Consider the following 12,756-nt stretch of genomic DNA (forward strand, 5'->3'; position numbering starts at 1 on the left):
ATCAGACCAGGTTTTCAGAAAATGTTCGCAGCACATACACGATAATCCCCTGAAATAACACGCATATGTTGATGAACTGTATGTGACAGTCCCAGTCTCATTTCAGCAAGTTTAAAAAAAAAAAAAAAAAAAAAGAAAGAAGGAAACAAAAACATTTTCCATTTGAAAATCAAGTGAAAGGAAAAATGCAGTGCTCCATTCAAATTACCAGTGAACCTGCAGCCGGCCTTTTTAATGTCAGAGCATTGATCAGATCATCCTCCTTGTTCTTTGGCATTATAATAATATTGAATTAGTAAAGTTAATGATTGTACAAGTTAATGATTGTACACCTCAGCATGCAAATATACCATACTGATTACTCTGTTCTCTCTGCTTCAAACTACATGAATTAATTACACAGCCATAATTGAACACATAAGTCAACACTCCCACACAATAATCCCTCCCCTGCATGAGACCTAATGTAGCGACGGTGTGTTTGTCTGCGTGTATACACGTTATTATACATTTGCATTAAATAAAAAATGCTTTTATGTGTCAGACAGGGTTGATTAAAACCTTACCAAGTGGGTGGAGTTTAACACATTGGAATAATGCAATTTTATATAAACTGTAGTAATGTGATTTTCACTTTAATAAGCCGTTCACTTTCAGTATCTATTTTGCGTGATTGTCTTAACTCTTCTAGGACTCACTGCATGATCTTGTGCAAACTCCACCCATCTGGTACTGTAGGAAAGTTAATCCTAATGAGTTGCTAGGTTACATTGTTACATTTCACAGTCAGTCAAACCATTCACAGGACTGCAAGGAAACTAATGGTCACCACAGAGGGAACTAATGTGATTATACTGTTGGCAAAACTCAAATGAAGTGAAATGACAGTAACCCCGAGCCAGGGAGCTTCTTCCTGTTGTTGCTGTAATAATAATGCAGGGCAGGAGAGGACATGTTCCTGGGTCGGCTACTCAGGCCGGGACCAGAGCCCGCTGCACTGGCCTGTCTGAAGACAGGAGAAATACTCAGTCAGATACATCTATCTTTCACACATTGAGGTTTGAAGTACAGATGGACAAATGAACAAATCAGTCACCCACTCACTGACAATAAATAACACTGGCATATAGATATACACAGAGAGGAAGGAAGAGATGAAAAAGTGGGCTGAATGTTGGTTTTTGAAGATCAATATTGATAGTCATATTTTTAGATTGTCATTAATGGCCAGTGATTAGTAGTAATCATCAATAGTTTTAATTGGATTGACATCATTTGATGAAAACATGCTTCAATTTTTGCACTTTTCTTGTCATGACATTAGGTCTACATCTGCTGTTCTATCATCCACAGATCAAAACTGTGAAAAACTTCCTGTGTAAAGACAAAGTCTAGAGATACAGTAGAAGTACACCGCAGCACTCCGGTGGTCTGTGTGTATCTACAGCCAACACACACACTCCATACATATACACAGATACAGAAAACAAGCACTATGTTACTACTGTGAAAAACATCATCTACAGAACTGCAGTTCATTACGAAACACCATATCAGTCTATGCCAAGACATAAAAACAGACTTCCTCTTACAAAAATAAAGGCCTGTGAATATAAAAGTCTCAGTCCATCACTGCATTGTAGCGCCCCCTGCCGTCTAGTTTTGCCAGTAATTTTTTTTCATTGTCAAATGAAATGCCAAAAATAAAGCTTCTATATGTGACACAGCCTGAAGTAAAGAAAAATATTGTTTTTCTATCATGAGTTACAAAAGATGACAAAAAATTTATTTGAATAAACAAGTCAAATCATTAAATTTCTCAACTGGGGCTTTTAAAAGATGACAAAATGCAGCTATAATAAAAAATAGCAATGAGTAGCTCTTGTTATGTCTGTAGCCACTTACACATCAAACTCTACACGAGGTCTTCAAGTGGCTCAAATCAGGATTATCACACATTTTAAACACTGTACAGTACTTTTCTTACCCTAATACCCAAATAAGAAAACCGCAAAAGGCTTAATTAAAGGAGCATTTCCCTTGTTGGAAAAGTGAAATGAAAAACATGAATTACAAGTATTGACAAGTGGGTCCCAGACCAACACAGCCGGATACTTTCTACCCATCATGTCACATCTGTATCATGAACTTTGTAAAACCAAGTTCATAATCCAATGTTTGAGCTGCCCAACGACCTCTGCAATAGAGTTGAAGCATGTTTTGAAGAATTAAACCACAGCCAGACTTGGGTCAAATAGCACTTGTAGGTGGAGGCCTTTTTGGCAAAATTATACAGTCTCACTTTCAGTAAACCCCATCTTTCTGGGAATACATGCAGACTGAAGGAAATGGGAAGGCATATGAAAGCGTACGTTTGACGCCTGAAAAGCACGTGTGAAAAAGTTTACACAGCAGCTTGATTGTCGGCACAATGTTGAGTTCATGTTTAACATTTCATCATGGTTAATCTATAAATCATCCTCTGTGCAAATGTATTATTTACAAGCAGCTACAAGCTTTTTTTTTTGTTGATATATCCAAAGATAGGTGAATACACGCTGTTTGACCCAAGTACGACAGTTTTGTGACGTTAGTAGGGGAGCAGTCGGCGGGCAGGTGACAGGGCAGGTCTAACCCCGGTGCAGACTGTTTCCTCCGGGCCTGGCTGTAATATAAATGCAGGGAGGGAGAGGAAAAGGTCTTGACGCGACTGCTGAGAGGCCTTGGCGGGGGACCCACTACAGTGTCTAGTCTGGGAGAGAGAGGGGACACACATGTACACATACTGTACATACACACACTCTTGGTAAGAAAGACATACAGTAGTTGGAGGTGAGATGAAGGTGGAAAGTGGAAAATTTTTATTTAAAAGGATTATCTATGAATTGATCTATAACCTCTATAGAACTAGCAGGAGCTGCAGCAACATTTACGGAAACATATCAGACAGCGGGAAGAAAGGCGAACTCAAAACCCAGTGAACAAGGCCTAAATATGTAGAGAATAATGATTTTTAATGCAGGAAGACAAACCGGCTCTTTGAGACTTGCATTGAGTGTGTGTGGAGTACGTAAGTGTGTGTGTGTGTGTGTGTGTGTGTGTGTGTGTGTGTGTGTTTCCAGTGTGTCCTGACCTGGTCTGAAGGCTCTTGATGCGACAGAGCATGTCCAAATGTCCTGCAGAGTACTGCTCTATGACGTCCTTCACATCGTATGGACGCAACGTCTCCTTAAACTTCTTCTTTGCCACGTGGAACTTCATGATCCTAGACAGACACACACACAGACACACAGACACACACACACACACACACAGACACACACACACAGTTCAGAATATTGTAACACCAAGAGACCTAAGGAATGACGTACTTGGAAAAGGGTGTAACTACTACCACTAACCACTAGATGGCAGCAGAATCTATGAGAAATCCACAGAATGATCCTTGCTAAATTTCAAATTTTTCTTACGCTGTGTAATTAAAAAATATTATCAAAATCTCAAATACCTCAAGGAGTATCTAATAGGAAACCAAAGCTCCCTGGTCCTCTTGTCAAATCCACAACAACTAAAATGAATGACTTTGAAGTGTAATCCTCTATCTGCCTGTATTTGATGAGCAGACCCACTGCTGAGTGAATAATATTGATACAGGTAAGGGGATCTATGCTCTTGATTCATTTAGATTCCCAAATGGCTTCTGCTTGTCTCCAGTTGCCTGTTTTTCTCACTATCTAAATGGAAACAATGGTGACAGTTGACCCTCTGTAATAACAGTCCTGACAGGGGAGGGGGTGTCCAATGCTCAACCTGACACCCTGGGAAAGCCCTGGACTTCGGCTACCCATGAGGAGGCCTGCTGGGTGGGCAGGGTGGCCGGAGTTGGCTGGTAGAGGTGCTGTGTGTGCGCATGTGTTTGTGTGTGTGTGTGTGTGTGTGTGTGTGTGTGTGTGTGTGTGTGTGTGTGAGTGTGTGTGTGCGCTCTACATGATGAATTTTTCAAACCTGCAAATGGGGACATTGCAAAAAAACCAAACAAAAAGCGATTTGATTTGTGTCGAGTGGATTCAAAAAAGACTCCACTGGACATTGTTACATAACTTGTACACTCTCTGTTACAATGGTAAAAAAAAAAATACAAATCTGATTTGGAGAAAGTTGGATGTGACACACACTGTCTTATACCCACCTGACACCCATAGTGTACAGGTGGGGGTCAGATGGTACCCCCACCTGTACACTAAGGGGGGGTCGAGAAAGTTATCACAGGATGACTGATGAATACTGATGAATTACAGCAAATAACATTATTGAAGATAATTAGAAATATGAATTCATAAAGGCTCAGTGTGTGAAAAAATGTACATCTTAGTAACAGATGTGCACATGTAAGTTGCTTGCTCTAATTGTGCAGATGAGAAAATTTATTTATAGAAAAGATTTTGTGGTCCATATGGACAGCATCTGTATGTGTTTTGATAATATTGTCAAAAAAAATGTAAATACATACTCCTTATATTAATCTCTTTAACAGCCTATGTTGAGTAAACATGCCCAAACTCATGCTTGGGTGATATACATGTATGATGAATGATTTAACTGTAGAAGGAGGGAAAAAATGAAGAGAGAGAGATTAAAAAAGTGTGGCTGGAGTGAGTAATACAGGAGGAAACATTTTAGATGATTGGTGAGATACAAAAATATTTGTTTACAGACAGACTCAGAAACTGACGGCGGAGGATTAGTAGGCAACGAACTGCAAATCCCAACGACCCTGGCTTGGACTTTCATCTTGTATTACAGTTTCAAACCACATTCATGAGGAAAACATGTCAGAGGCGTCAGGTATGTAGCTACAGTTATGACTCACTGTCACCCTGCCTTCAAAGCTGAAAACCACAAACAGCTTCATTGGTTGAAAAAAGGCCTTTTCACCGCGATAAGGAGAAGAATTCACAAAACATCAGATATGTGTCTCTTTAGAAAATGATAGCAAATATTTGAACCAGAGCTTAATTTTTCTAAACAACCTGTAAGGGAAATCCTGCTTTACTGAGAGCTGAAAATGGACATTTTGACAATGAAGAATATGAAGAGGGTGAGAAGCAGCAGTGGATTCAAAAGAACAGTCGGCCTCAGTTGGAAAAACAGTCGCTCACAGGGTGCCGGTGTAAGACAGAAGGTTTCTGCTGAAACGCATACACACACCAATAGTCATTCATTCATTCATTCACACACACACACACACACACACGCACACGCACACGCACACGCACACGCACACACAAACAAAACAAAAAACTCTGTTGTACCCATCTCTGAAAAACCCCTCCAACCCAGCAGCAGGTCATATAGATAAAGACAGAGAGATGGAGGAAAAAGAGAAGAAAAATAGAGAAATACATTTTTAAAAAAGTATCGCTTGAGGAAACCAAACATCATGTGAGCCCCAGCACTCGTGGTGGCATGTATGTTTGTCTCGTCCAGAGTTACATGTAGAGTTGGGGGGAAGAAGGACAGGGGTCTGTGTTGTTTGTGTTACATTATGGATTATGTTTATAACCTTCTTCAACAGACATATATTGGGATTACCAGTACCAGTACTAGTACTATTACCTCACCTGATTTTTTTACTCGTTTGTGTGTATGAAACCAAAATACATATAGCAGCTTATTGGCTCCTTATACTGTAGCAGTGTATCCTTGTGTTAGTTGGTGCCATTTTCACAGAGCGGTTGAGTTTATATAGTGATCTAAAACCCACACACTGAATCAATTATCTAATTTTGATCAATAGATATAGATCATAAAGAAAGACAGACGGCCAATCAATCAATCAATAGGAAACTTGACCTGACTTCAACAAGGGCTCAACTTCAGGAAACAATTGCACTACTTATAATGTCATCAACTAGTGACATCATCAGTTGACCCCTGAGTTCAGTGAGCTGTCACCGTGGTTTCAGAATCTATGGACACAGGTGAGAGAAAAAAAAGTCCTGAGGGAAGAGTTTAAATTATGTGATTGATCAATAGGATGCCCTTTATCAGTTCCAAGAAGCCACAAAGTAAATGGAAATAAATAACACCGTCAGTCTGAGAAGCAGAAGGGCTTCAATGGCATTACCATCCTATCGATCGGTAATACCACTGAGTCCAATAAACCGTCAAACACACATAGATAATCAATAGATCGTCAGATTCCAGGTGGAGGAAACAGGTCAGGGCCAGACTGTTTCTTAGCCTGGTGTAATATCTTTCTGGAGTCTTGTCATCACCATGAGGTTGCCAGGCAACCAGCGGAGACTCCAGGAAGTCGCTGCTCTCAGACAAGAAAATACTCTGGTAGCTGTTTCCTCCTGTTTTAATATTTTTTCTAAATAAACTATTTTTTGTAAAGAAGGAGGAAACAAATGGAAACAGTAGCTGTGGAAAATCCGACTTGAGTGGATGTGGTTGACAGAATAAAAGTCCTAATGTAACTGCAGAAGACGATATTGCTGTTGGTTAAAAGTTTAAAGAGCGACTCCCCCTTGGAGTTCTTTTAACGTTTCTAGGACTGTGGTGATTTAAAGATGCTTTGGTTGGAAGCATCGGCTAAAAGACCTGAAATATAAAGTCTAACAGCAGTAGCAGCTCACCTGACCGCTCTGATGACAGCCTTGAGGGGAGCCGATAGATCCTCCACTGTAACATCGCAATGGCAGCCCCTTTCATCAAAGGAATCCTCCGTAGTCATGCCTGTGTCCACTGAGAGAGACAGACCGCCATTTCATCAATAAATGTAGCGCCGTGCAAAATCGTTTCCAGTCTTAAAATTCATAAAACACTTTCTGCATAGCGGCTCTTGACAGGAGTCTCCAAGAATGTTTCAAACTGATACTATTTTGGCTTTTAAGAGGTGAAAATTTATGCCTCGCTTGGATGGGATCTTTAGGAATGGTCTGCGTTTCGCCAACTCAGCTATGCGAGGCGAGAGAAAAGGATATATACAGTATATCCTTAATGCTGCCAACAATTATGAGAGTGGGAGACACAGACGGAGAGACAGACACAGAAAAGGAGAAAGAGTTAGAGAAAAGCAAGGAGAAAATGGAAAGAGGGTGAATAATGATTTGAGGTTATAAAATGTGTTGAAATTAATGATACCGAGGAATTAGGGGGAGAAACAGAGGTGCCATTAAAACAGTCAGCAATTTCATCTGTTTCTGTAGAGTACGAATGGTGGAATTGTGATTTAAAGTACATAAGGGCTTCATGAAAGTCATTCAAGCCTGTTAAGAGATTTCCAAAATACACCCACCTGATGAAAAATAAATGCATGATGTTCAGAACGTGGAGAGAAAAGACAAAATATAAAACATTGCATCAAATGGAAATATTCTAATTGGCTTTTGCATCATCTTATTATCTTTTTATTGTTTTCATCATCAATATTTTCCCAAATTCAGCCTGACATATTGACATGTTGTACATTTGGAAACTTTGTGATCTCCACTAGGATATAATTCGGTAATTTAATTACTTAAACATAGAGACAAAATTGTGTTATTTCAGTTATTCCAGTTAGTTGTGCTGCGTTTCATGCCGTTCTCGACTTCCAGAGAATTATTTTTTTGCATGTTGAGATGACCTGCAGTGCGGTGACTAGAAGCTTGTTAATTGAATTGGAAGCAAACCAACTCAACACCATCGCTGTTTTACCAATGATTAGCACCAAATTACATGGTTCTTCCTGGGAAACATTATTACAGGAATTTAGAAGGCAATTACAGACCTGTGATATAAAGTAATACCAGTGAATATCTGTGGATTTGAACAAAGCCTGGCTGCACAGCAGGTTTCAGAGATTAAATCAAGTTACTTTACATACACTGTATAAAATATAAAATAGGTCATTTGTCATACGTTGTCTTGGCTGCCCTTTAAGGTTAGACGGACCTACAGTACACACAGAGTCCCGCTCACCATCTGGGGCCGCAGTGCGAGTCTGGCTCTTCAGCCTCAGAGACGGCCTGAAACGGGTCCGATCGTTGAAACTCCAGCTCTTCTGCACTTTAGCCGGGCTCCCACCCATCAGCTCGGCGCCGCCCACCACCTCGTTGCCAGGGGAACAGCGTTGGCGGTCGTTGATGGATGTCTGTCTGCTCTTCATGCTCTGACCACGAGGACTCGCCATGCGGACCCGCTCCTTAAAACTCAACTTCTGACTGCAGGGAGGGAGGGGAGAAAAAAAAGAGAGGGAAAGGTCGAGAGAGAGAGAGAGAAGAAGAAGAGGACAGAAAGGATAGAGGAGAGAAAAACATTCAAAGAGGCAAAGAGTCAGATTTAGGGATGGGGGGGGTCAACAGTGATGATCCAGGGATAGAGGGACGGGGAGACAGAGAGGGAGAAAGTGAGGGGAATTGGGGAAAAGTGAGTGAAAGATGGAGTTGACAGAGAAAGTGTGTGACAGAGGTTGGGGTTGATAGAGAGACACAAGAAGAGAGAGAAAAAAGGTATGTTGTCAACACCAATTTCCCCTCAGACAGTGAGAAGAGTTCAGAGTGCAGACACAGGGCAGCGTTCTGTCTTTTCCTTCAGACCAAACATCATCCATCCAACTGACATGCCCAAAGCACCAGAACAAAGCCAGACTGTCCGCCAAGCCACCAAAACAAACCCTCCGTGTTGGATCCTCAAGTGCTGCAATCCCCACCCGATCAGCCGCTAACCTATTCATGTATTCACATTTTAATACAGAGCTAATGAGATTTTTAAAGGCGATTTGTGAAGCGTGGTTACATTAATATATCATCCTCACATTCATTTTGAGCCAACCTCAAACAAATGAGACGTTATTGAGAGAAGCTTCTGACAGCCTCAAAATGGTGTTTTCCATCATTACATTTTTTTTTTTTTTTTTTTCTGTTTGGAAAATGTTCCTTCCAACATTCCTCCTGTGTAAAAAGAGATAAATCTCTCTGAGATTGTGATGGCAAATTACTCACATATCAATCAACAGGAGCAACAGGATTTAACAGAAATGTGGTTTAAATTTAGCAAAACAACCTCTGTTTTGGTCTCAAATGTTCACTGTACTTACACCATGGTATTATATACTGATGGTTAAAATGCTGTGTGAAGTAACTTTAAGATCAGTCCGTGTACCTTACTGTCAATACTATTATATTACTATTAAAACCACACAGTTTTAATAGTCTAATCTTATTTTAATCGATCTTTGTTTATAAAAATGGAAAATAAATTTCTAGATCTTTGGGAACATTCCAGGGGATGCAGAACGTTCTCAATCAGCGAGAACCACTGCAGTAAACCGTTTGTTTCTGAGGCAAATAGACCAGCATGCAATGCAGCAGACCAATGAGAGAGAGAGAGAGATGCAGGCTTCCAACACGTTTTCCATGCCACAATTTAACACCTTTTCCAGACATTTGTATCACCCGAATTTCAGCTTTAAACCCTTAAACAGCAGTGGTTTTTCCTTGTATATTCTAAAACTTTTACAGACCTTGGGAAGTTTGGGAAGACCAATTTTCAAAGCAGAGCTAAATATTATTGAACAGTATGTTCTAGCCATTTTCTGTTCTGAATCTGTTATATTATATCTTGTACAGTTTCCACTAACAGCCACAAATTCTTTCTAAAACACAGTGGAGGGAGCTGAATCGATCTTCTAGCAACACCAATAATTATCTATTATCAATCTTTCCACCTCTGATGGCAAAAAATGGCTGACAGGAGGAGTGCAGCAGTAATGCAGGGAGCATGCAGTAAAATGAGGAAAAGCTGCACATGTATGTGCTGAAATATGCAGAAATATAGCATGTGTTGTTGGGGGTAATTTAAGGTAAACTGGGTCCAGCCTCATGAATGGGACATTTTATTCACATCCCTTTTTAATTATTTGTCATGGAACGGTTTTATTTTTACAAGTGATGGGACTATAGCTTCTAACAACATCCTCAAAGAGAACCAACTTCTGGTGCCATGAAGCTATGAATCGATGGCTGTTCACGAAAAATGAGAGCGAAACAAAAAGATACTCATGTGGCTGGACTAGGAACAGTTTCTAGAGAGGATAGGGACATTTTAGCTGGGCTGAGAGGCAAATATGGATTAAGAAATATAAAATAAAGGGGAATTTAGACCTTGTATCACTCTGAGTTTTAACTTACTGTACTGTCTTACTGAGAAAGTAGAACATTGACTCTAATGTCTAATGTTCTGTACATTATCTTAAAGAAGTACTTTTTTTAATCGTCTCCTATGTCTCGTTTTACAGTGTAAGGTTTTGGTTTTGGTGGAATTCCCCTTTAATTTGTAACATGGTAAAGTCTTGTTCGCGTTCGACAGGCAGCAGGCAGCAGCGGTCGTCTCAGATAAAGTCCTTGGTGGGATAAAAAGGGTTGGGGAGGGAGGTAAGAAGGAAAAGTTCGGTTTCTTTATTCTCCTCCATGCTATTAGTTAGTCATTCTTATAGGTTATTGGGCCAAGGGCAGGGCAGAGAGGATGCTGGGTAGTACTGTAGGTACCTCCTATATTTCCGAGTATACCTTCTGAAGAGCCTCCCATTACTTAGACCCTTACTAGAGCGAAGGAGGGAGAGACGGATGGAGGAGAGAATGGAGAGATAGAGGAGGAAGGAGATTAAAAGAGGAGTTCAGCAGAGGAAGGAGAAGAGTAATTCTCTGATGTCAGTGTTGATGTACAATAAATACACAGAGAAAGGGCAGGTGACATCTTTCAGCGAAGAACGGGTGAACAGGGACGCAGTGGAGGGTAAACCCACCTGAACTCAGTTTTCCCTCAAAAACAAGCGCGTTTAAAAGCATCACTCTGCGTGTGCACAGCCGGGACTCTCTTTCCCAACAGCTCTGACCAAACTGTCCTCAGTGTGAAACTACTCATATTTGCTTGCTTGGATTTGGCTCTTCAATCATGCAGGAAAGCTGTGAATCAACCCCCGAAAAAGCACCTAAATCATGTCTTTTCAACACACTGATTGTTCTGTGACATGTGGTGAATAAAATTTCCTAACTGTGTCCGTCTGTGTTTGCCTGCAGTGTTGTTTAAAGTAGCGGTCAACAAAAAAGTTAAAGTAGTGTGGTCAGGAAAAATGAAAATCTGGCTGTATTCGCGTTCAGTTTGGTGTGGTTTAAATGACCTCTGGAGTGTTTGCCAGTTTAGTCTAGTTTGCTTAGCTTAGTGTGAATGCTGTTATTTGAGGATTGTTGTGGACTAAACAGCACTCTCAAAAACACAAACACACATAATTGTGCAGGATAATTTGGAATAATCTTTGTTTGATTTTCCCTTAAGGAAGCAGGAGAAGTAAACTACAGGTTTCAGCACGTCCTTAAATGATGAGAAACAGTGTCCAGGCTGAAAATAGACAGAGTCACACTTTAAAAGAAAAATAGGAATCCTTGTTAAGTTTTGCTCATGTTGATCATGACTAATCAGAGGTTTCCTCAGCAGGATTGAATTAAACTTCAGCACAGAGAGGTGTAAACACACATACACACCCAGATACACCTGCCTACACACATAAACTCCAGGTTAAACCCCCATTATCTTTTATTTCATGTTGCTTCTCACTGCCAATATCCAGCACACTTACACTAAGCATGATGTCCGCTGTGGCACTTTGTGGTGCGCCTAATGTTTACTACTGCTGGTGTTTACAAATCTGCTTAAACGGAAACCACCAGCCCTTTACCACGGCACCTACCACCACCGAGCAGCCGACAGTCTGTAAAACCACTAATAACACAGAGTGTTCTGTGCTGTCTTGGTGGAGGGGAACATACAGAAAAGGAACGGCATCATAAAAGTGCGTGTAATTATGATTTCACAAGTGTAAATTGGACTTGCTGCAACAAAAGTTTCTAAGAAGGGAAAGCCTAATTAAACGCAGCCCTTTAAACAGAAGGATTTCTGGGGCAGAAATATTGTTGTGGAAGCAGCAAAGCATAATTAAAACCTGTTTTGTTTAAGGATGAGAAGCACATTTGCTTGTGTTTTCTGACTGAGAGAACAAACTTCTTTATATAAATATATATAAATATATATATATCTGTGTGTGTGACTGTCTTGAGTTTAAATGCCTACGAAGCTGCTGGCTCAACATAAGGCCCCCAAATGTTGCCAAAGAAGCGCTGCACTGTAAAAACTATACTAGCATAATTAAACTCACAAATCTCTCTCTGTCTTCCTCCCCTCTCTGAAATCCCCTATCTCCCCTCCCCTCTCTCTCCTCTCCCCCTTTTCAACTTCGCTCTGTCTCTCCTAGACTTGTGTTTGATGAGTTATATAAATACCATCCCAATGGAAAAAGTGCGTCATGGTACAGACATGGTACAGACTCCTGTCTTTGAAGGCGTGTGTGCATGCATACGCACACACACACACACACACACACACACACACACTCACACACACACACACACACACACACACTCACACGCACACACACACTCATGCCGACCGAAAAGACAAAGAAGCCCATCAACCCTTCCTCTGCCTGAGAGTCAAGTGTAGAGAGAGACACAGCAGTGAAAGGAGGATGAGACACAAAATCAGAGATGGAGACGTAAGAAAAAGTTGGAAAAGTGAGGTAGGAACATAGAATAAAAAAAAGAGAGAAGAAATCTGCGAAAGGCAGCAGACACGGGCTCATTTGAAAGTAGTTCGTGGAGTAATTTATTTGCTGTATAGCTTCGACTACCTTTGTGTGACGTAAAAACACTTACT

At 40.6% G+C, this 12,756-nt stretch overlaps 1 protein-coding gene across 3 annotated transcripts in view; it reads right to left on the reverse strand.

The window, feature by feature from the left end:
- Window positions 1-12,756, reverse strand: part of kcnq5a (potassium voltage-gated channel, KQT-like subfamily, member 5a) — a 96,522-nt gene that overhangs the window by 7,429 nt on the left and 76,337 nt on the right. Inside the window, exons 10-15 of one of the 3 annotated variants that reach the window (XM_023415740.2) lie at window positions 10,536-10,589; window positions 7,969-8,210; window positions 6,642-6,750; window positions 3,134-3,265; window positions 2,636-2,752; window positions 893-1,006 (exon numbers count right to left, since the gene is read on the reverse strand). In XM_023415740.2, coding sequence (XP_023271508.1) covers window positions 893-1,006; window positions 2,636-2,752; window positions 3,134-3,265; window positions 6,642-6,750; window positions 7,969-8,210; window positions 10,536-10,589 — 768 coding nt within the window. The remainder of the gene's footprint in view (window positions 1-892; window positions 1,007-2,635; window positions 2,753-3,133; window positions 3,266-6,641; window positions 6,751-7,968; window positions 8,211-10,535; window positions 10,590-12,756) is intronic. The other 2 variants (XM_087176471.1, XM_023415743.2) reach the window with 2 other exon arrangements.

This window comes from Seriola lalandi, unplaced genomic scaffold (assembly GCF_002814215.2).
Source record: "Seriola lalandi dorsalis isolate HSWRI2012SDOR001 ecotype SW California unplaced genomic scaffold, Sedor1 jcf7180002054556, whole genome shotgun sequence".
Taxonomy (NCBI): Eukaryota; Metazoa; Chordata; class Actinopteri; order Carangiformes; family Carangidae; genus Seriola; species Seriola lalandi.